This window comes from Danio aesculapii, chromosome 22 (assembly GCF_903798145.1).
Source record: "Danio aesculapii chromosome 22, fDanAes4.1, whole genome shotgun sequence".
NCBI classification, from domain to species: Eukaryota; Metazoa; Chordata; class Actinopteri; order Cypriniformes; family Danionidae; genus Danio; species Danio aesculapii.
Window position 1 is genome coordinate 36,969,636 of NC_079456.1, and position 25,094 is coordinate 36,994,729.

General features: G+C 35.7%; 1 protein-coding gene across 2 annotated transcripts; it reads right to left on the reverse strand.

Moving 5' to 3' along the window:
* Positions 1–6,860: 6,860 nt before the first annotated feature.
* On the reverse strand, positions 6,861–24,190 carry hoga1 (4-hydroxy-2-oxoglutarate aldolase 1). 2 transcript variants are annotated; one of them, XM_056448279.1, is made up of 8 exons: positions 23,996–24,190; positions 21,143–21,363; positions 18,057–18,185; positions 16,239–16,366; positions 15,901–16,035; positions 14,832–14,928; positions 10,329–10,462; positions 6,861–7,150 (listed from the first exon to the last, which is right to left on the reverse strand). In XM_056448279.1, exons 1-8 carry the CDS (start codon positions 24,064–24,066, stop codon positions 7,001–7,003), a joined length of 1,065 nt encoding a protein of 354 aa, XP_056304254.1. In that variant the 5' UTR covers positions 24,067–24,190; the 3' UTR covers positions 6,861–7,000. The 2 variants fall into 2 exon arrangements, with proteins under 2 accessions (XP_056304254.1, XP_056304255.1); XM_056448280.1 differs by having other exon boundaries at positions 21,143–21,376.
* Positions 24,191–25,094: the final 904 nt, after the last annotated feature.

Below are 25,094 nucleotides of genomic sequence, written 5' to 3' on the forward strand. Positions count from 1 at the left end.
TAGAGCTCTCTCTGGAGATCTCTCTGATGTTGCTTATATCTGGCTTGATAACTGTTACTTTTTTCATTCATTCATTCATTTTTCCTTCGGCTTAGTCTCTTATTTATAATGGATCGCCACAGCGGAATGAACCGACAACTATTCCTGCATATGTTTTACACAGTGGATGCCCTTTTAGCCGCAAACCACTACTGGGAAACACCCATACACTCTCATTCACACACACATGTTCATCCAATTAACCTATAGCGCATGTGTTTGGACTGCGCTGTAGGTGAATTTCTGTGAGGCCTCAAGTCTGATTCATACTTTTATTAATGTTTTCAGTATGTAAGTGAATCATACCAATTCACATAGATTAGCAACAACATTAGCCAAAATGTAAAACATTTACAAAGTCATTTCCTATGTGATTGTGTCACAATCACCAGCGATCTAATTCTGATATATGAACTACAAGTCCCAGTCATGCACCACACACACACACCTGTTCCAGATCACGATTGATTACACTCACACAGCTGATAGCTGCTCAAAGACTGATTAGATAGACTTTAAATGCAGCACACACACACCCTTTAGCTGAGTCTTGTTAAACATAATTGTGAACATCACGATGCGTTTTCCTTGCCTTGCTCTTTTATTATGTTTGTTTACGTTGGTTTGCCGCCTGCCTTTTAACCATCCGCCTGTTTTATGGCCACAACTCCGGATTGCCCCTGTGTTGACCGTTACTTGCCTGACCAATCTGTTAAATGAAGCCTGTATTTGGATCCGCACCTCTCTTGTCAGCGTCTGCTGCACATTACAGATTGTGTAAATTTACTACATCATTTCTTTTTATGGGATCCCTGTATTCCCTTTCAAAGTTAAGTCAAGATGTATTTCGTTAGCACATTTGGAAGTAACAGAGATGTGCCAACAAAAGAAACCACAATATAAATAATCAATAAAATGTCAGAAGGTAAAGACAGATAAAGATATGTCAAATTAAAACTGATCTTAACCAAAAGCCAACAAAAACAAACACAATTTTTCAGTCTTTAGTTGCCTCGAGCACTTATCTTTTCTGTTTTTAGTAAGTATTTTCACTCCAAAGTGACTGTTATTTTCAGTCCAACATCTGAATGCATTGTGCGTGCACAGAAAAATCACCATTTGTTAGGCAAGGCAAGTTTATTTATATAGCACATTATTTATATAGCACATTTATATGCCACATGCACAGTGGCCATTCAAAGTGCTTTACATAAACAGGAATAAAGCATAAGAACATAAAAACAAATAAAAAATGATTAAAAAACAGATAAAAATGTGTTAAAACAGGTTATAAAAGAATGAAAAAGAAAAGAAAGATATAATAGTGTGATCTGTCGGACGTAGCACAGTGCTCATTCAGTAAAGGCACAGCTAAACAGATGTGTGTTCAGTCTTGATGTGAATAGTCAAGTTTAAATGGTCTATAAATAGTTTGAAAGGAATATTAGCTGATGCTACACTCAGTGGCCACTTTATTAGGTACGTCTGTTCAACTGTTCGTTAATGCAAATATCTAATCAGCCAACGGCATGACAGCAACTCAATACATTTAGATATGTAGTGGTTGTTTACACTTGGTAACTTCATGCATTTTGTTTTCCTGATGGGATCGCTATCATGAAATGAACAGGTGTATACAATACTTGTCCTCCAAATGCATTCAAGATAAATCCGATCAACTTCAGAAGGTGGTCTGGGACGCTTTCCAGACAAATCTGGACAGGTCTAAATGCATCTGGTTGTTGAAACCACATTGAAAGCGGTCTGGCTGTAGACTTGGTGCAGTTGCAAGGTGAGCTGCATGCCCACACCTAACACTAGCCATCACAGTGACATCACTAGCTCCATTGAGTGCGTTGTGTCTGACATTGCAAGTCTGAGATATTAGATTAGATTAGATTAGATTCAATTTATTGTCATCACACATGTACAAGTACAAGGCAACGAAATGCAGGTAAATGGAACCCCCCGACCGTGCACAGACATCACAACTCCAGGGAAGACAGGTCACGGGAGGTGGAACAGGAAATAAAATACAATCAGGAAAAAGAGGCAAAAAAAAAGTCCCTCTCACCTTGCTCTTAAGTTAGAGCACCGTGAGATCAGGGATAAGAAAAAGCCCCAGCAATCTAGCACAAAAACACACCGACAAGACATAACATTGCCACAGGGGATGGGAACAGGGGGTGTGGAAATAGTCCGGTAAGGGCGGGCAGCCATCAGGTCCTGCAGCCATGGAGGCGCTGGTCGCAGACCTGCCCACCCTCTCCAGTGGGTGAAAGCATACGAAGGCGTTGGATTGGGGCCAGGAAGTGTCGTGCTGTGTATCTGTGTGTGTGTGTGCGTAAGCCTGTAGAGTCTGGTTTGTGTATTGGCTAGGACAAACTTTAAGATCATAATAAGATCATACTTCATAGTGCTGCTTATTAATAGTAAGGTAGTAGTTGGGTTTAGGTTTGGGTATTGGTTAGGACAAACTTTAAGATCATAATAAGATCATACTTCATAGTGCTGCTTATTAATAGTTAGTAAGGTGGTAGTTGGGTTTGGTTATTGGCTAGGACACACTTTAAGACCATAATAAGATCATACTTTATAGTGCTGCTTAATAATAGTAAGGTAGTAGTTGGGTTTAGGTTTGGGTATTGGCTAGGACATACTTTAAGATCATAATAAGATCATACGTCATAGTGCTGCTTATTAGTAAGGTAGTAGTTTGGTTTAGGTTTGGGTATTGGCTAGGACATACTTTAAGATCATAATAAGATCATACTTCATAGTGCTGCTTATTAGTAAGGTAGTAGTTGGGTTTAGGTTTGGGTATTGGCTAGGACATACTTTAAGATCATAATAAGATCATACTTCATAGTGCTGCTTAGTAAGGTAGTAGTTGGGTTTAGGTTTGGGTATTGGCTAGGACATACTTTAAGATCATAATAAGATCATACTTCATAGTGCTGCTTATTAGTAAGGTAGTAGTTGGGTTTAGGTTTGGGTATTGGCTAGGACACACTTTAAGATCATAAAAAGATCATACTTCATAGTGCTGCTTATTATTAGTTAGCAAGGTGGTAGTTGGGTTTAGGTTTGGGTATTGGCTAAGACACACTTTAAGATCATAAAAAGATCATACTTCATAGTGCTGCTTATTATTAGTTAGCAAGGTGGTAGTTGGGTTTAGGTTTGGGTATTGGCTAGGACACACTTTAAGATCATAATAAGATCATACTTCATAGTGCTGCTTATTATTAGTTAGCAAGGTGGTAGTTGGGTTTAGGTTTGGATATTGGCTAGGACACTTCAAGATCATATTAAGATCATACTTTATAGTGCTGCTTATTAATAGTTAGAAAGGTATGTGATGTGATGTGATTTATTTATTGATTGTAGTATAGTATAAAACCTGCCGGAACTACTTTATATGTTTTTATATACGTTTATGAAAATAACGGCACACCATAGAATATTCATCCGCCAATCAGAATAAATTTAAATCAGCATCCACAGTAGCATAAAGGAAACCATTACAAGATATGCGAGGTTTACAACAAGAGAATGGGCGCCTAACATATTTGCTGACATCTAAATGTTAGTGGATGTCAGGAGGAAACGCTTTTGCCTACGGCACCAGCAGAGGAGCACCAAAAGGTTGGGGCTGAAAGCACAGGAGAGACAAATAAGGGTCAAGAGGATGAAGAATGATATGAATACCTTTAAAACATGTCTGTTCATAAGCGCTACATTAATGACTGAGAGGGTAAACCGTTGTCTGCCCGCCGAGGTCAACGCATTGCCTTGGGTTGAAGAGTCGTGCTGTGGAAAATGCTTGTGGAGAAGAAAAAACTATATAGTTCATCCAAGGTTTGGCAACAAGGACAGTCAGACGAGAACTTTACAGAGGGAAAATGCTGAAATGTCAGAGCGACAGCACTCTAAATAGACTGAGAATGAGGTAAAGAGAGAAGATAATGACTGCTCTCCGTCTAGAGTTTCTTGTCATTTTGCTCCCAGCAAGAGTCAGGAGATGTAGAAATGTTGCTTTTTTTCCCTCCTCATTTTCTCATTCTGCTACAATCTACTCTTTGGACAGCCATGACTCATATACCAATGCTTTTTATCCGTTTTAAAAGAGAAGATCACGGGGTTTTGCGCCTCATGAGCTGATTTTAACGCTGCTTTGGTGGTGTACATCGCCCACTTGTGGACACGCATGAAAATGAATGGGAATAAAAGGCTGCTTCAAAACGCTTCAGTGGCTTTATCTGATGGAAAATAGACAATGTGATGATTATTCTCATTTCTAAATAATGAAAGGGGTATTTCTGATGTGTTTTTGGAGTGGGTTGTATTAAGTAATAAAAATTATTACTATCCAAACAAAATAAAATCACTTTACTAACATGTTCACTGTCAGAATGAAAAACAAGTGCTCAATTTCTCATGCTGTAGGGGTTTGTCAGATCATATTCATGATTATGAATAATAATCAGCCCCAAATGTGTGGTAAACAACGGCAAAACTGATTTATTACACTGATATAACTTCATAGATAACTTTACAAACGTATTTTGACACCTAACCCTCCTGAAAAAAACAGCTTAAACCAGCCTAGGCTGGTTGGCTGGTTTTAGCTGGTCGACCAGCCTGGTTTTAGAGGGGTTTTGGCCATTTCCAGGCTGGTTTCCAGCCATTTCTACCCCGGTCTTAGCTGGTCAGGCTGGAAAATTACCAGCTAAAACCAGCTTGACCAGCCTAGCCAGGCTGGGAGCCCAGCCAAAACCAGTTGTGTCCAGCTTAAACCAGGCTGGTCAAGCTGGTTTTAGCTGGTCATTTTCCAGCCTGACCTGCTAAGACCAGGGTAGAAATGGCTGGAAACCAGCCTGGAAATGGCCAAAACCCCTCTAAAACCAGGCTGGCCAACCAGCCTAGGCTGGTTTAAGCTGGATTTTTCAGCAGGGAATATTACTCCATATTCTGGCCCATTATAATATAATCCCAAAACAAAACTGTACAACATTTATAATCGTTAAACAGTATTCCTGGTTTTATAATTTTAGACCACGTTTAAGGAATCATGGGTTAACTCATGAGTTATACAGTAACTTACAAAAATGTACTTAATATTGTACTAATATTATATATTTATTATTATTATTACACACTTATAATGTTCAAACAGTGATGCATTAATAGGAAACATTTTATTTTAATATAGCAATACATCATTTCTAAAATAAACACTAAGACATTACATATTATGTTTAAATATTGTATATTTAATATATTTAGTTTAAAAATAAATACAGATGAAAAATGTGTGTCTGTGTATACTGTACGTACAATGTGATGATTATTCTCATTTGTAAATAATGAAAGGGTTATTTCTAATGTGGTTTTGGAGTGGGTTGATGGATAATACACTAGTTTACACATCTTTTATAGTGTTTTTTTACAGAAATACTGTTTTATTTTATGTGATCAACGTTTTATTGACTTTAGATTAACAAAATGAAAAAGACATTCAAACAAACATGGGTGCAACAGACATATCAACAATTTTCAATCTGAAAGATTTACATGGAGAGAAAAAAAAAACACCTTTCCATGCTCATTCCTTTATATAGTCCAAAATGCTGGAAGAAAAACATTGCCATGCATCGATGGTACTAGGTCCAGCCTTATTAATGTGTGCTATTGTAGCTTCACAAGCCACTATTTTAAGGAGGCTATGAATCCGAAATGTTTTTGCACACATGTGCGGAGAAAACCGATTGTGTATGATTGCCTTCTTTGTAGCTGTAAAACCAGCAAAGCACATTCTCCTCTTTAGTGTACTTATACAGAAATGAGTATCAACATTGAGAAGACATGAACCTGGATTAGACTATGTATCAACAGAAATACTGTTTAACCATTACAAATGTTGTACAGTTTTGTTTTGGAATTATATTATAGTGGGCCAGAATATGTACAGAGTAATATTAGCTGTCGAAATACGTTTGTAAAGTTATATCAGTGTAATAAATCAGTTTGGCCCTTGTTTACCACACATTTGGGGCTAATTATTATTCATAATCATGAATATGATCTGACAAACCCCTACAGCATGAGATATTGATCACTTGTTTTTCATTCTGACAGTGAACATGTTAGTTAAATGATTTTATTTTGTTTGGAAAGTAATAATTATGACTTATTTAGAAATAAATATTTAGGTTTTATCATTTTAGACCACTTTTGAAGAATCATGGGTTAATTTATAAGTTGTAACTTACAAAAATCTACTTAATATTGTATTAATATTATATATTTATTATTATTATTATTATTATACACTTATTTTTATACTGTGATGCATTTATATGAGACATTTTATTTGCATATAGCTATACATCATTGGGAAAATCAAATTGTTATAAATAATATATATAATTACACACACACACACACACACATTTTTTTTTTTCGTTTATACATTTTTTAAAGAGTTAAATGCAGTTATTTGTAAAATTATGGTCAAAAACAAAGTCATTTTTAACCTTTCGTTATTTATCAGAAATTACTGATTATACTCATGGTATAAAATTGTGTAGAAAGCAATACTACAGCTTATTTTATAATACTATTCATTCAAGCAAAAAACAATACACAGATTTTCAGTGTGTTATAAAGGGGGGGGATCATTTGCCGCATGCATCAAAGAGTAACACTACTGAGATGCAGATAAAATAAACATTAAACCCAAAAACCATATTAAAAATTAATTTCTTTTTGTATAGAATTCCCCAGCACGCTCCGCCAAACATCAAAACTCAAGCAAATCAGTCACCAAAACATGTTTTAATCCCGATTCTCATGTTGTCAGAAAATCATTGGACATTAATGCTAGCAGAATAATTAAACAGGCCAATCGTAACCCCTTGATACTGTAACACTTTGATTTCTGTTGGCCTTTCAACTCCTACAGCCAACCATTGGTGGAGAATTTTCCCCGAATCGCCTCTAAATCTGCTTTCGACAGCGGCTGTAGGGGCGACCGGCAAACGCCACCATGATATCCAAACCAGTCCATCGCTAGTTTTAAAGCTGGAACGCCAAACTCACGTGTTACCTGTGAAAAAAAACACACATTTGAATGAACTCACTGCAAAAAAATTGGGTCATAATTTATCATAATGTATAATTCATGCTAATAATAAACCATTAACTAAGACTTTTAGCTCAATAAACTCTTACCTGTTTATTATTAGTTAGTAAGGTGGTAGTTGGGTTTAGGTTTGGGTATTGGCTAAGACACATTTTAAGATCATACTTCATAGTGCTGCTTATTAATAGTAAGGTGGTAGTTGGGTTTAGGTTTGGGTATTGGCTAGGACACACTTTAAGACCATAATAAGATCATACTTTATAGTGCTGCTTAATAATAGTAAGGTTGTAGTTGGGTTTAGGTTTTGGTATTGGTTAGGACACACTTTAAGATCATAATAAGATCATACTTCATAGTGCTGCTTATTAATAGTTAGTAAGGTAGTAGTTTGGTTTAGGTTTGGGTATTGGCTAGGACACACTTTAAGATCATACTTCATAGTGCTGCTTATTAATAGTTAGTATGGTAGTAGTTGGGTTTAGGTTTGGGTATTGGCAAGGACACACTTTAAGACCATAATAAGATCATACTTTATAGTGCTGCTTAATAATAGTAAGGTTGTAGTTGGGTTTAGGTTTGGGTATTGGCTAGGACACACTTTAAGATCATAATAAGATCATACTTTATAGTGCTGCTTAATAATAGTAAGGTTGTAGTTGGGTTTAGGTTTGGGTATTGGCTAGGAAATACTTTAAGATCATAATAAGATCATACTTTATAGTGCTGCTTAATAATAGTAAGGTTGTAGTTGGGTTTAGGTTTGGGTATTGGCTAGGACACACTTTAAGATCATAATAAGATCATACTTTATAGTGCTGCTTAATAATAGTAAGGTTGTAGTTGGGTTTAGGTTTGGGTATTGGCTAGGAAATACTTTAAGATCATAATAAGATCATACTTCATAGTGCTGCTTATTAATAGTTAGTAAGGTGGTAGTTTGGTTTAGGTTTGGGTATTGGCTAGGACATACTTTAAGATTATAATAAGATCATACTTTATCGTGCAGCTTATTAATAGTTAGTAAGGTAGTAGTTGGGTTTAGGTATCGGACAGTATTAGGGATGTAAAATAAGATCACACTATAAATGCTAACAAACAGTTAATATCTTGTTAATAGGCAGGTAATTAACTAGTAGTAAATTTTGTGAATTATTACTTAAACTGAAGTGTTACCAAAAAAGCATTTTCTAGACAAGTAAACTTTTTTCAAAATCAAAATCAAAGATAAGTCACCTTCTCTTTAAAACAAGCAAAGTAACCTGCAAGTGAAGTAAAATAATCAAAAAACATGTTTTTTTTGAAGAATAACTGGCTTAAAATTGACTTGTTTTTATAAATTTTTTATTGAAAACAAGATGTTCGCTTGTCTAGAAAAAACTTCTTGATTGAAGAATTTTTAGATATTTGGACTAGAAACCAGTGAAAATGTAAGAAAAGCATTTTGTGCAGTTCTTAAAAGACTTAGTGTTAATGTGATGATTATGTTTTTTGCTATCTTTGGACTATATTTGGAGATATTTGGACAAGAAACGAGATAAAAACAAAGAAAAGCATTTTTTGCTGTGCTTAAAAGACAGAATCACGGTGTTAATGTGATGATTATTAAAGTGGATTATTAATTATTGTTACTTATAATTGATGTAGAGTAGAAAAGAGGATTAAATAAGCATTTGCTTCATCTTATTACTTTTCGGACATGTATAAGTTGTGTTGTGTTTTATTTTGCTTTGTTTATTAATTGTAGTTATTTTGACTTTTTACATGCTTTAAATAGTCTAAAATCAATATTAAAAAAGTAAAAATTTTGAAATAAATAAATGTCTAAAAAATGCCTCTTGGTATATTTGGACTATATCTGGAGATATTTGGACTAGAATCAAGAGAAAAATGTAAGAAAAGCATTTTCGCCATGCTTAAAAGACAGAATCACAGTGTTAATTTGAGATTATTGCTGTGGATTATTATTTATTGTTATTTATAATAGAATTAATACAAATAAATAAATAAATAAATAATAAATAAATAAATAAATAAATAAATAAATGTCTAGGAAATGTTTTTTTGCTATATTTGGACTATATTTGGAGATATTTGGACTAGAAACGAGACAAAAACAAAGAAAAGCATTTTTTACTGTGCTTAAAAGACAGAATCATGGTGTTAATGTGATGATTATTGTTGTGGATTATTATTTAATGTTATTTATAACAGATGTGGAATAGAAAAGAGGTAGGATTAAATAAGCATTTGCTTTATCTTATAACTTTTCGGACATGTATGAGTTGTGTTGTGTTTTATTTTGCTTTGTTTATTAATTGTAGTTATTTTTGACTTTTTACACAGTTTAAATAGTCTAAAATCAATATTAAAAGTCCATAAATGACAAATTTTTAAATAAATAAATGTCTAGAAAATGCCTCTTGGTATATTTGGACTATATCTGGAGATATTTGGACTAGAAACGAGAAAAATGTAAGAAAAGCATTTTCGCCATGCTTAAAAGACAGAATCACAGTGTTAATTTGAGATTATTGTTATGGATTGTGATTTATAATTGATGTAGAGTGTAAAAGAGGGAGAATTAAATAAGCATTTGCATCTTCCTATTGCTTTTTGGACACCTATGAGATACAATTGTGTTGTGTTGTTGAATTAGTTTGCTTTGTTTATTAATTGTAGTTATTTTTTTATACGCTTGAAATGAATTCAAAAGTCTATATATTAAAAAAGTCTACAAATCAGCTGTTTTTTATCTGAAGCAGAGACTTTCTCCAATAATATATATAATATAACGCTTCTTGATTTAAGAAATGTTTAGATATTTAGACTAGAAACGAGACAAAAACTAAGAAAGCGTTTTTAGCCGTGCTCAATCTCTCACACAAGGTCAAAAAGGAGCATGTTTATTCTATTCAAACCCTTCAAGATCAACCAATTATACTTCCTCTTTTATTTTTTTATGTGTGTTCGAGTGTGTGTGTGTGTGTGTTTTACATTTGCAGTCTGGTGCGAATCTTCCTCTGGCCTTTGAAGCAGAGCTCATGGGGGAAGGGCCGCCGCTGCCAATGTTTATGGTGCCTATATAGCAGTGAATGTATGTGCGGTATAAATGTGTGCGGTTGCCATGCGACGTGATGCTCACTGCTGTGTTGGGTTCGATGAGGCGATACTGGAGCTCTTTGGCTTCGTCCCAGCGTCCGGAAACACACAGCTGCGCCAGTTCACACACCTGCTGACCCAGGACATTGGCCAGGGCGCAGACGCCTCCTACTGCGCCTGTAATAAACACGCACCTATAACGTCACATGTGTGCAACAGCAAAAAAAACACACACACGCATGCATTCATTAAATATAAAATGAACAATCTGAGAGACAAATATAGAGCACTCCTACATAAGCAACAGCTTGACTGACAGGGCGACGGTGCGCACGCGCGATGATGGGCTTGTAATTCGCCACCCTGTGTGTTTTTGTCATATATTAGGGGGAAGGGGGGGTAGATCTACAGAAAAACTTATGTTAAGAAATAATCAGAGAATTTGTAATGGTTTTAATGGTTAAGATGCCTTCTATTAGTGGCTGTGTTAAAGGTTCAAGACACCCTGGAGTACTTTTGTTTTGGGGTGTGTTTGTGTGTGTGTTGAGCATCGTTAGCACCTGTCAGCTTTAATTGTGAGGAACACTGGATAATTTTGAGCTTTGGTCAGCTAATTTCATCTTCCGGGTTTAAAATCATGATTGGGGCGGATCAAAATCAGTGATGTGGTGCGAATCTGCTAGTGGAGTGATGACATGTCAGTTTCTCATTATTATTCATAGAGATTTCTTATCCTATGAGAAGAGCCTGCTTCTTAATTATTCATGAGAGCACGTGCTTTCTGAAGGCATGGCAGACCTGCCAAGCTGTGAGACCCAATGACTGGGTGAGACCGCGTCCGCACACTCTGTGTACGACACACAGTATTTAGCCGTTCATGAAGGGTCACATGTGTTTGTTTCCATGATTCACTGGGTTTGTTGCGTGTTTTTTTTCCTGCGATGCTGTCAGGGCCGATACAGTTGGTTTGCAGCAAGCATTATTGTCAGGAGAGCTGTAGGAGAATTTTTATTTTTTCTATTTTTATTTATTAATAAAGGAACTAAGCTGAAGAAAAAATGAATGAATGTGCAAAGCTTTAGATAATTTGTGTCAAAAACTATTTGTACAGTAATATTTTTTAGTCTTTAATGCAGTGTTTCTCAACCACGTTCCTGGAGGACCACCAGCACTGCATGTTTTGGTTGTCTCCATTGTCTGTCACACCCATTACAGGTCATTCATACATTTTCTTTTCGGCTTAGTCGCTTTATTAATCCAGGGTCGCCACAGCAGAATGAACCGCCAACTTATCCAGCATATGTTTTACACAGCGGATGCCCTTCCAGCTGCAACCCATCACTGGGAAACAGTCATACACACTCATTCACACACACACACTACGGACAATTTAGCCTACCCAATTCACCTATAGCACATGTGTTTAGACTTGTGGGGGAAACCGAAGCACCCGGAGGAAACCCAAGCCAACACAGGGAGAACATGCAAACTCCACACTGAAATGCTAACTGACCCAGCTGAGGCTCGAACCAGCGACCTTCTCGCTGTGAGGCGATTGTTCTACCCACTGCGTCACCGTGCTGCCGACAGGTCTTTCAGTCTCTGCTACTGAGCTGATGATCTGAATCAGGTGGGTTTGGTTAAGGAGACATGGAAAATGTGCAAAGCTGGTGGTCCTCCAGGAACATGGTTGAGAAACACTGTTTTAGTGGATTTATCATATGGGAGAACTGTTGTGGTTTTATTTACTAAACAAGTGGTTCGAATTGAATTTTGATCGTAAAACTCCAGTAAACGTTATTTTTATTTGTGTTAGGCTTTCAACTCCAACACTCTCAAAATCATTTAGCGTAAATCTGCATATTTGTAAGAAAACTCTGTGCAGAATTAGCAACAAAAATTGAATTATGAGGAGTTCAGATGCAAAAACCTCAAAATATCATTTGAATTTTGTTCTTAAATGAGCATTTTTATCAGGCTCCTGTTTGTAAGTTTAGTAAATTTCACTTTAATGCCAAAGAATAGGTGCTTTTCATGATGTTTAATGTGAAATAGCTCGACATAAACAAAGGAAATGCTCATTTTTATGGATATTTCAGACAGCACTTAGAGGTTTTTGCATCTGAACCCGTTATATTGTTCACAGATTTTGTCCTAGACCTAGCCCTAACCTTAACCCAATTAATACTAATGGATCACTTGCCAAAATGCACTATTATAATGTGCTGGTTTTAATGGTAAAACTTGATAGTTTTTAACATTTTTAATGCTGTTTGTAGTTGAAACCCTTAGACTTTTCTGTTCCTGGGCGCAAACGCCTCCTACAGCGTCTATAATGAACACAATGTCACTAGTGTGCAACAAAAATATGCAAGTGTATAAAACAAAATGGACAATCTGAGAGACAAATATAGAGCACTCCTACATAAACAGCTTGACTGACAGGACGACGGAGCGTATATGCCATAATGGGCTTGTAATTCGCCACCCTGTGTGTTTTTGACACATATTAGGGGGGGTTTGATTGTGTCAGGCTTCATAGATGCAATTCCCCCTGCTGAAAGATAAAGTATAGAAACAATCAGAGAATTTGTAATGGTTTTAATGGTTGTGATTGAAATTATCGTGGTTTTAAAGGAAACTGCATTGGTCCTTTGTGTTTTTTTGCCTTTGTTAAAACCAAAACATCCTAATGGAGTCTGTCCCAAAACACACTAGACAGTGTTAAAGACACTAGACGCTGCTTTTAAAATATATAATTGGATGGTTTGTAAAGTTTCTTTAATGTTATTTGTAGTGTAAACTATTAGGCTCTTCTGTGGTGGTTTCTAATAGTTGCTTGTTTTCCGGCAGGGTCCACAAATTATTAGATTCACCATAGTTTTGCCTCCAAATATGAACAATAATGTGAATAGCGGACACTGTAAAAAGTGACTAGTTACTTAAAAAAGGTAGTACACCATTAAAAACAAGCTGGCTTTAAGTTTAAAAAACTTGACTTAACATGTTGATTTGGAAATGTTAAGTTTAATTAGCTTAATTTTCATAATTATGCACATAGTTGATTTACTTAATAATTTGAAGGCTACAGATTTGCTAATTAAAAAAAAAGTCAACTAATCAATTTAAAAGCAACAAGTTTACTCACTTTAAGTAAAGTCAAGTAATCACTTTTAAAAAGTGAGTAAACCCATTGCTTTTAAAGGGATTTGTTGACTTATTTTTATTTGTTGAATATTTTTAAAGTCAACTAATCGCTTTAAGAACAGTGGGTTTACTCACTATTTTAGGTAAAATCAACTAATCGCTTTGAATGCAATGGTTTTACTAACTTTTTTTAAGTAAAGCGAACTAATCGCTTAAAATTAAAGGGTTTACTCACTTTTTAAGTAAAGTCAACTAATAGCTTTAAAGGCAATGGGTTTACTCACTTTAAGTTAAGTCAACTAATCATTTTTAAAGCAACAGGTTTATTCAATTTTTAAGTCAACTAATAGCTTTAAAAGCAACAGGTTGACAAATTTTTAAGTAAAGTAAAGTCAACTAATCGTTGTCGAGTTTACTCATTTTCTTGAGTAAAGTCAACTAGTCACTTTAAAAGCAACAGGTTAACTCAATTTCTAAAGAAAAGTCAATTAATCGCTTTTAATGCAATGGGTTTTCTCACTTTTAAGTCAACTAATCGATTTAAAAGCAACGGGTTAACTCAATTCTTTAAAGTAAAGTCAACTAATCGATTTAAAAGCAACGAGTTAACTCAATTCTTTAAAGTAAAGTCAACTAATCGATTTAAAAGCAACGAGTTAACTCAATTCTTTAAAGTAAAGTCAACTAATCGATTTAAAAGCAACGGGTTAACTCAATTCTTTAAAGTAAAGTCAACTAATCGATTTAAAAGCAACGGGTTAACTCAATTCTTTAAAGTAAAGTCAACTAATCGATTTAAAAGCAACGAGTTAACTCAATTCTTTAAAGTAAAGTCAACTAATCGATTTAAAAGCAACGAGTTAACTCAATTCTTTAAAGTAAAGTCAACTAATCGATTTAAAAGCAACGAGTTAACTCAATTCTTTAAAGTAAAGTCAACTAATCGATTTAAAAGCAAGGGGTTTACAATTTTTTAAGTAAAATTTCTTTAAAAGCAGTGGGTTTACTCATCTTTTTCAAGCAAGGTCAACTAATAGTTTTTAAAGCAACAGGTTTACTCAAATTTTTAAGTAAAGTCAACTAATCACTTTAAAAGCAATGGGTCTACTCCCTTTTTAAAAGTAAAGTCAACTAACCATTTTAAAAATGGGTTTACTATTTTTTTCCAGTGAAGTCAAATAAAATTAAAGTAAATAAACTTTAAGCTTGAGTTAACTTTATTTTTTACAGTGTTGTATGTGGCGCAAGTAATGTAACTTATACTGATACTAATACTTATTTAAAATATTAAGTGACACCTAAATGTATATGTAAATGTGTCAGGCTGTCTCTAATTATATTTCTAATAACAAGACAAAAATATTTCACAGTGTGAAGATTATGATGAACTCATTCTCACCTACGGCGTATGCAGCCATGAGGAAACCAGCTGATCCTGCCAGCACCTGAAAATCCTGCGATCTGGTTTTCTGCACCATCAGAGCTATTCTGGTGATCTATCAATTATCAAATATTCAGGTGTTTCACGGTGATGGCAAAAAAATGAAAACAGACACAAATATGAAGTCAAATTAGAAATGCACTTATTATGCAGTACTTTCACACTTTAAAACTAGTGTCAAAAGAAGGTTATTAAAAAAGAAATCAGTATCAAAACTACCTATATATAATATATACTAATATATTCAATTATTACAATAGCGTTCATACTTATAAATTATTAAAACACTACAACTGCATAGTGTATGCTATGGTTACTTGCTACTAGTGCTGATTTGTGAATTGCAAGATCCCGGAAAAAATGGGGGTAACGGATCCTGCATGTTACCCGAGATTGTGGAGTTGTTGCGGGCAAAACTGAAAGGGGTTGTGGGGGGGGGGGGGGTACGGAAGAAAGAGCGGTTGAGGAGGGGGATCACTAAAATGCAGATCCGGCATGTTCCGGCACAAATTAAGCCCTGCTTGCTACTAAACATTACATTTGGACACAAAACATTGATCTGAACATAAAACATAACATATAATTATTAACATTATTATTATTATCTTTATTAATAGTATATTATTATTAGTATCATATGAGTATCATATTATTATTATTATTATTATTATTATTATTATTATTATTATTATTATTATTATTATGGCACCAAATAGTCAAGAACAGTGAAATGACAAATACATACAACCGCCTTTTTAAAGTCATTCCTCAGCATCTCAATTAGATTCAGGTCAGGACTTTGACTAGGCCACTCCAAATCACAATACTGTGTATACGTGTGTTAAATATATAAATCAAAATATTGTAGTAATGTGTAATTGGTTCAATCAGCTGTTTTCTTGGAATAACATATCATGGATTGTCGTGACTGACCAATCAAAATCAAGTATTTCAGAAAGCCATGCAAAAATATTACATAAATAAAATAAACATTGCTATGTTAAATTCATAAAATGCCTCATCTTACATCTCCACCACTGTCTTTGAGGCCGACAATATTGGGATGCTTGGAGAGCTGAATTACAGCATCCACAGGCAGGTCAAGACCAGTGTTTGCTGGCACGCTGTACAACACAACTGGCACTGAACAGGAATCTGCCACCTTGGGATGGAAGAAAGCAACAATGCATTTTAATAAGACGGAGTGTGAAGCTCAAGCGCAATTTAACAAAGTAAAATGCAAATGAGCGCTAAAATATGTCCACAGATGCCTCTAGAGAACAGTCCTTGATTAAATCTTAAATCCTTGATTAAATTAATACTGACTAATAATGCACTGAGTTAAAAACATCTACTCAAAAATACCTTAGCGTAGTGGTTTATAAGAGCTCGGCTGTCCATTCGGCCACGGTAAAAACAAGGTGTTACCACTAAAACACAATCAGCACCCACGTCTGCCATTCTCTGGCTCATTTGGATTGTGGCTCTGGTGGCTACAAGGAAAAAACAAATGAATGTTGTCTATCTGCATTATAGACTATTTCAATGTAGTGATGTTATTTTAAATCAATGTACTGAGCGAAGTATTTCCACACTTTAAAATTAAAGGAAGGTAACTCAGAAAGAAATCAATTAAATAATTACAATAGCTCTCGTATTTTTACATTATTTAAACATTGTTAGTGTTTCAGTCTTTAGACTTTATACTGCAATAACAACTGGCTAGTGTAATACACATTATTATATGGTTACTTGCCCAAAACTTCACATTTGGACACAAAACATTGATCTGAACATACAATTTGCAACTTTATTGTTAATAACCTAATTATTATTATTATTATTAATATTATTATTCAGTTGGAGGATGGCACATATAAATGAACCAGCTTTTTAAGGTCATCTCACTGGATCTCAATTGGATTCAGGTCAGGACTTTGACTAGGCCACTCCAAAGTCTCGTTTCTGTTCTGACCACATGTGCTTGGTTGTACAATGTACACTACATTTAGACACTAAGCTTTGTTCTTATGATGTTTTTCTACAGGAGGAAAACGCGAATTACTTCCAAACACTTCAGATATAGTCTGTGTTGGTAAATGCAGGACTATTGATGAACTCCAGGCATAACACTGTATGATAACGCTTCAGATGACTGTTCTAGAGCCTACAGCTAATCAATCTGGCAGATTCTGGAGGGCATTACAGCTCTGAAGAACATTATAAATGATAAATGATCTTAAATAAAACAAATACATTTATAGAGATGCTATATAAGTATAGAATTTCACTCACCTGGGAAATGGAGGCAACTTGAATGGTTTGTGAGCACAATTAAGTGCACACAGCATGCTATAGTTTCTGATAATTGCAAGAAATAATTCCAAAAGGCAATTAAAGAAACATTAACTAAAACGAAAATACGATGTATATGCCGAGTTCAGCGGCTAATCAGCCGGAATCAGCTGAGGTGACGAGACAGCGAGCAGCGAGACTTAGCTGTCACTCAAGTGGCCTCGCTCTTAATTAAGCAGACTTAATAAAAACCAAACGGATGAGTTATAACCCCCCCCTCCCCCCACAGTCGTCATGAAGGGTGATATTAGCTATATACACCAAATCCATCTGTTGTACCAGGCTGTAAACATGTCTTTATCAGCTGTGAAATTAGCCAATTTCCCATTGCAGTCAGAAATCATCTGGATTTCCTGGAGCCAGCCCCCAAAGGCGAGTCGATAAATTGCAGTTTTAGTTACTTCCGTATTGGCTTCTCGAGGGAGAGCGGGAGGTTGCTGCTTGGTTAGGACAATAACTCCTTTTAATATGGATATTATTCCTTCTATCATGTGCTGTTGCTTTTAGAACACGACTTAAATCAGCCGTTGTTGGTGTCTCAATCTGGCAACCTGCTTTTGCGTGTATTTTAAACCAGGGGTGCAATACCTAGTTCAACCACTGGGTGTCAAACTTACATACTGCACCTTTAATAATAAGAACCTTCATTTAAAAACTGCATGATGTGTTTGCTTGTGTTATCTTTGACTGATATTTAAAAAGAAAGATCTGAAATATTTAAGTCTGACAAACACGCCAAAAAATAAGGAATCAGTAGGAATCTTCAGAATAGTCTATAAGTGTAATCTGGTGTTCATACTGTATGGTAAATATAGATGGGAGTCTTACATTCACAGCCAGATCCAGCCATAACTAGCTTGTCCTTTGGCAGGGCCTGTTTCACTCTCTTCACCACCTCAACCCTCTCCTCCGCCGTCAGATATGGATATTCGCCATTAGAGCCCTGCACTACTAGACCTGCAAGTGGACATAAGAAGATAAGAAAAGGTTTTGGGGTGTTTTTAGCTTGTTTAACACATTGCTAACATGTTATTAGCATACATTAACATGTTTTTGACATGTTTTATCACATTGATAGCATGTTTGCACGCTATGTTGGCATGAATTAGCTCCTAACGTGTGATATATTATAACAGTTGTCAACACATTGGTAGAATTACTTCATTTGTTGCTAACATGCTTTCATGCTAAATTTAACATGGATTGGCGTGCTGTTAGCAAGTTTAACATGTTAGCATTAATTACAAATGAAGAAAATTTGATTTACATGTTAGGATTTACATTGATTACATGTTATTAGCATAAATAAGCAGGTGTTTAACATGTTTTAGCACATTGCTAGAATGATTTAGCGTATATTGCAGTTAATGCATGCTAGCAAGTTTGCATGCTGTCTGTGTGTGTAGATTTTTCAGCACATTAGTAGAATTAACATGTTGCTAACATGCTTTAATACAAGGTTCAGATGGACTGGCATGCTGTTTAAGTTTAACATGTTAGCATTAAATAGAAAGCAAGGAAATTGATGTATGAGCGAATAAAAGAAAAAAGTTTATGATATTTCTAGCACGTTTAAACACATTGCTAACATGTTATTAGCATAAATTAGCAAGTTTCTAACATGTTTTAGCACATTTCTGGAATGATTTAGCATATATTGCTGTTAATGCATGCTAGCATATTGGCATGAATTAGTTCCTAGCATGTGTGTGATATTTTTAAGTTTTCAACACTTTGCTAAAATTAACATGTAGCTAATATGCTTTAATACAAGGTTAGGATGGATTGGCATGCTGTTAGCAACTTTAACATGTAAACATTCATTAGAAAGAAAGAAAAGTGATGTATGAGCGAATAAAAGAGGTTTGTTGATATCTCTAGCATGTTTAAAAACATTGATGATATGTTATTAGCATAAATGAACATGTTTCTAACATGTTTTAGCAAACTGCTTGAATGATTTAGCATATATTGCTGTTAATGGATGCTAGCATGTTTGCACGCTATGTTAGCATGAATTAGTTGTTAGCATGTGTGTGAAAATTTTAACAGTTGCCAACACATTGCTAGAATTACTTAATATGTCGCTAACATGCTTTAATACAAAGTTAACATGGATTGGCACTGCTGCTAGCATGTTTACCATGTTTTCAGTATAAGAAAGAAAGAAACATTTAAGATATTTCTAGCTTGTTATTAGCATAAGTTTAGCATACTTGGCCAACTCATTTATGCATGCTAGTATATTTGCACATTAGTTGCTAGCATGTTTGCTTTATTTTTAAGTTGATAACATTTCTAGAATTAATAAACATGTTGCTAGCAAATTTAGTATATCACTGACATATTTTAGCATTTTGTTAGCATGTTTGACATGTTGCTAACTTTCTCTAGCACAAAGTTAACATGGATTGGCATGTTGCTAGCATGTTCAACTTGTGAGTCTGAATTAGAAAGAAAGACAGCACATTGCTGCATGTTTAACACGCTACTGCTGACAACTTTGGTTTGTTGTTGGCATGTTTAACATGCTGATAGCCCTATGAGAGTGGCCATTTGGATTAGCATAAAACCTTTATATTTGAGAAGGAAGGATGGATGGAAAGGTAGATTGATGGAAAAGTGGATGGATGGATGGATGGATGGATGGAAAGATGGATAGATAGATAGATAGATAGATAGATAGATAGATAGATAGATAGATAGATAGATAGATAGATAGATAGATAGATAGATAGATAGATAGATAGATATTCAAACAAATGATGGATGGATGGATGGATGGATGGATGGATGGATGGATGGATGGATGGATGGATAGATAGATAGATATTCAATCAAACCGATGGATGGATGGATGGATGGATGGATGGATGGATGGATGGATGGATGGACAGACAGACAGACAGATATTCAAACAAACAAATGATAGATGGATGGATGGATGGATGGATGGATAGATATTCAATCAAACCGATGGATGGATGGATGGATGGATGGATGGATGGATGGATGGACAGACAGATATTCAAACAAACAAATGATGGATGGATGGATGGATGGATGGATGGATGGATGGATGGATGGATGGATGGATGGATGGATAGATAGATAGATAGATAGACAGATAGACAGATAGACAGACAGACAGATAGACAGATAGATAGATAGATAGATAGATAGATAGATAGATAGATAGATAGATAGATAGATAGATAGATAGATAGATAGATAGATAGATAGATAGATAGATACCAAGTCAGACAACATATATTGAATATATATAACTGAATATCCAATGATTTTGGGTTGAATGTAGATGTAATTTTCAGAATGTCCACTAGGTGGAGCACTTCAACAGGTTTATAGGCATAGCCAAACCCAAAGCACACCCAAAATATGAAAATTCTGCCATAAACTCAGCCTTAACTGGTCACAAACCAGTTTTAGTTTAGTTTGTCGAACACAAAACACCATATTTTAAAGAATGTTGTTAAAAAAAGCGACATTCTATAGTAGTTTTGTTCCAACTAAATATGTCAATTGCATGCTTTTGAGGAAGGTTTTCCAACATTCCTCAAAATATCTTGTTTTTTTACAACATTTACAGCCACTTGAGAGAGTAAATGGTAAGGAAAAGTTAATTTTTGGGTGAACTGCCCCTTTAAAAGTGGACTTTAACCTGTTGTTGCACTAGGTTTACCTCATTACTAACATCTGTTAACTATTGTCAGCATAAATCCAGGACACACACAATCATTACAACAACTAACCATATAGATATATTGATTATATACTGTATAATTATTATATACAATATATATTATGGTCTTTATATTCACAATGTGTCATTATAATTGCTATTGCATGCCATGTATTGTGTTTAATCATGGCTGCCAGCACACTTTACCCACCTCTAAAAGGTAAACTTCCATATTTCCTAATATTGTCATCAAGTTTTTGATAGTCCACATCTTCAGTCTCAGTAAATGGAGTGGCAATGGGAGGAAAAATGCCACTTATATCCAGCCGCTTCCCTGCAGTGTGACTTTGACTTCTCCATGTTGTAACAGCTGATCTTCTGCACAGAAGACTGAAACGGCGGTACGCAAACATGCCACAGGATTTGATCCGTCTGGAGGAAGAAACTGATATGGTTGAAAGAAAAATTTGAACTCTGGTATGGTGTGCCGTTAATAATCTACACGCTTGTCAATTATAGATATCTAAAAACACAGAGAGTATATTGTAGAGTATGTACAGATGAAGCCTAAATTATTAGCCTGCCTGTGAAATTAGATTTTTTATATATATTTCCCAAGTGCTGTTTAAGACCTAAGCTGGTTGGCTGGTTTTAGCTGGTCGACCAGCCTTTTTTTAGAGGGCTTTTGGCCATTTCCAGGCTGGCTTCAGACATTTCCAACTTGGTCTTAGCTGGTCAGGCTGGAAAATGACAAGCTAAAACCATCTAAAACCAGCGTTACCAGCCTGGTTTAAGATGGACATAGCAGGTTTTGGCTGAGCTCCCAGCCTGGTCAAGTTGGTTTTAACTGGTCATCTCCCAGCCTGACCAGATAAGACCAGGCTGGAAATGGCTGGAAGCCGCTGGAAATGGATAATAACCACTCTAAAACCAGGCTGGTCGACCAGCACCAGCTAACCAGCCTGGGCTGGTTGAAGCAGTTTTTTTAGCAGGATTTTCTTTAATTTTAATAACTAATTTCTTTTGTTTCTGGCATGATTACAGTACATAATATTTTTATTTTGAAAGACACTAGTATTCTGCCTAAAGTGTAATTTCTTATGATAATATTAGGTTAAATTAGGTTAACTAGTTAGGTTAATTTGAAGCCAATCCAAAAATATATTAATTTCTAAAGGGGGCTAACGTTAATTTGACCTTAGAGGATGATTAAAAAATAAATAATAATATTAATAATAATAATAATATTTTATATATATATATATATATATATATATATATATATATATATATATATATATATATATATATATATATATATATATATATAATTATCATTTATAAATATTCCAGATATAAAAAATCAGACTTTCTCCAGAAAAGAAAAGTCCTTGCTCTGTTAAACATCACTTGGCAAATTTAATAATAATAATAATAATAATTAAAGCTGCAAGCAGCGATGATAGGGACCTCGCACACGGGCTCACCGCCGCCCGGTGGCCGTAGGACGACAGAGAACCGCGAACAATAATAATTTAAGCCGATACATAAAAAAATCTGAGAAAATCACAGATTTATGCCATACTTGCTCCCGTCAGCAGGTGGCGCTATGACTGTGACTCAAGATTGGCATGTAGATGTCTTCAGGAGAGGATTTTAATCAACCATGTGAATTTTCAGGCGGATCGGACATTGTTTGGCTGAGTTATAGGCAATTTTACTGTTGCCACCAGGTGGCGCTATGACTGTGACTCAATATTGGCAGGTAGTTGTCTTCAGGAGAGCAATCTTATCAACCATGTGAAGTTTTAGGCAGATCGGATATTGTTTGGCTGAGTTATAGGCAATTTTACTGTTGCCAGCAGGTGGCGCTATAACTGTATTGAGTTATTGGCATGTAAACATGTTCAGGTCAGGACATTTATCAAATGTGTGAGTTTTGAGGCAGATCGGATCATGCATGCCTGAGTTATAACAACTTGATGTTTGGTGGCGAATCATCAAAGTTTGCGAGTCCGCCACGGACACGCCCATCGACGAAAACTCTAGACCTTCACAATATATCATCGATACTGCTTTCAGATGACACCAGTCAAATTTGGTGCTGATATCATGAAATTTGTGGGAGGAGTTTGTTTCGCTGTAAATCATGTCATTTCCTGTAGCCAGCAGGTGGCGCTATAACTGTATTGGGATATTGGCATGTAAACGTGTTCAGGTCAGGACGGTTATCAAGCGCGTGAATTTTGAGGCAGATCGGATAATGCATGCCTGAGTTATAACAACTTGATGTTTCGTGGCGAGTCGTCAAAATTTACGAGGCCGCCACGGACACGCCCATCGACGAAAACTCTAAAGCTTCGCAATTTAACATCGCCAAGGCCTTTAGATGACATAACCCAATTTTGGTGTCGATCGGATCAAATCCCTAGGAGGAGTTCGTTAAAGTACAACGCCTGGAAATGGCAAAAACGCCACTTTTTCGCCGCAGGAAGCTATAAATATCCGACTTCCTGTTGGGTTTGAGATATCGCTCCTTGAGACTTTTTTGTAGGTCTTGGCATGTTTGAGGTGTGTGCCAATTTTCGTGCATGTGCGTGATTCGTGGCTCGGGGGCTTGTCCGTATCAATTTTCTAGGTGGCGCTGTCGAGTCATTTTGCCACGCCCACTTCCGAAGCCTATAATAAACGTAAATTTTCGCCACTTCTGGGGCGTGTGCAAATTTTCGTGAGTTTTCGGGCATGTTTAGACCCTCAAAATCGCGATTCATTCGGGAGAAGAATAATAATAATAATAATAATAATAATAATAATAATAATAATAATAATAATAATAATAATAATAATAATAAACGGAGCAAGTCCAATAGGGCCTTGCACCGTTCGGTGCTCGGTCCCTAATAATAATAATAATAATAATTTCACAGAGGAGCTAATACTTTCAGCTCAAACGCATAGCATATAGGCTAAGTCTGAAAATAGTCATAATGAAAACTATTATTATTATTATTATTTCCATACTAACGTATATAAAAAGTCTGAAACAACTTTTGTATGACATTACCTGGTTGCTGCAGACGTCCAAACAATCTCACATAAGCTTAAACACGACGCAGGACAACTTTTAAGAGTCATCAAGTCTCGTTTGTTATGATTTTGTTGTTTTATCTAAAAGCGGTCCAGCGTTGTAATCTGCTGCAAAAACATGCCTTGCCCTCACTAAAGTCCGTGTGGGAAACTATGAATCCGCTAGCGTATGTTAGCTGTTAAATATTAATTAGGTTGTCCTGACGTATTGCGAATATTTATGAGCTTGTAGTGCGCCCGTCTGATTCCTGAAGCCAAACTTTCTTTAGTTATCGTCATTAATGAATTCTTTTGAATGACAACGTGTGTGACTGTAAAGGGAGATGCACCATGAGCTACTGAGTAATAGCTATATTCGTCAGTTTAACCAGTCGGTCCACGTTAATAATATTAAAAATACGTTTAGCGGAGCCATATTGCGGTGAAGAACTACATTACCCAAGAGCCGTCAGGAACAGCCAATCAGAATTCAGAATTCTGCAGCGACCGCCCATTCCCTTAAAGTGACAGTTCGTCCAATTTTATTTTTATTTTATTTTTTGTCAATTACCCTGACGTGAACACAAAATAAGATAATATGAATAATAAAGAAGCATTTGGCATCCTTAGTAAGGTAAAAACATATAAAAATTCTATAAAAGTCAATTGTTACAGTCCATTTTTCTAAATAGGAATGTATGTTTTGTGTGTTCAACAGACGAATGAAACTCAAACAGGTTTGGAAACAAGCAGTGATTGAGGTAAACTTGGTATTATATTCGGACATTCAGATATTCTTTCTAATAATGTCATTTCCGAAAAGTATTCTTTGCGAATTCTAAGTGAAATCATATTAGCACCCAATGTAGGTGGACGACACGGAGGCTCAGTGGTCAGCACTATCACCACACAGCAAGAAGGTCGCTGGTTTGAGTCCCAGCTGGGTCAGCTGGCATTTCTGTGTGGAGTTTGCATGTTCTCCCCATGTTATTGTGCGCTTCCTCTGGGTGCTCCGGTTTCCCCCACAGTCCAAACGCATGCCCTATAGGGGAATTGGGAAAACTAAACTGACCGTAGTGAACGTGTGTGTATGGATG

What these genes read in the sequence shown, in the direction of transcription:
- hoga1 (XM_056448279.1), bottom strand. Translation starts at nt 24,066, where the DNA reads ATGACTCTTAAAAGTTGTCCTGCGTCGTGTTTAAGCTTATGTGAGATT. An exon ending in TGGAAGTTTACCTTTTAGAG is followed by an intron (nt 18,186 to 21,142) that starts GTGGGTAAAGTG and finishes GTCCACTTGCAG; the next exon opens with GTCTAGTAGTGCAGGGCTCT. An exon ending in CATGGCTGCATACGCCGTAG is followed by an intron (nt 10,463 to 14,831) that starts GTGAGAATGAGT and finishes TGTTTATTACAG; the next exon opens with GCGCAGTAGGAGGCGTCTGC.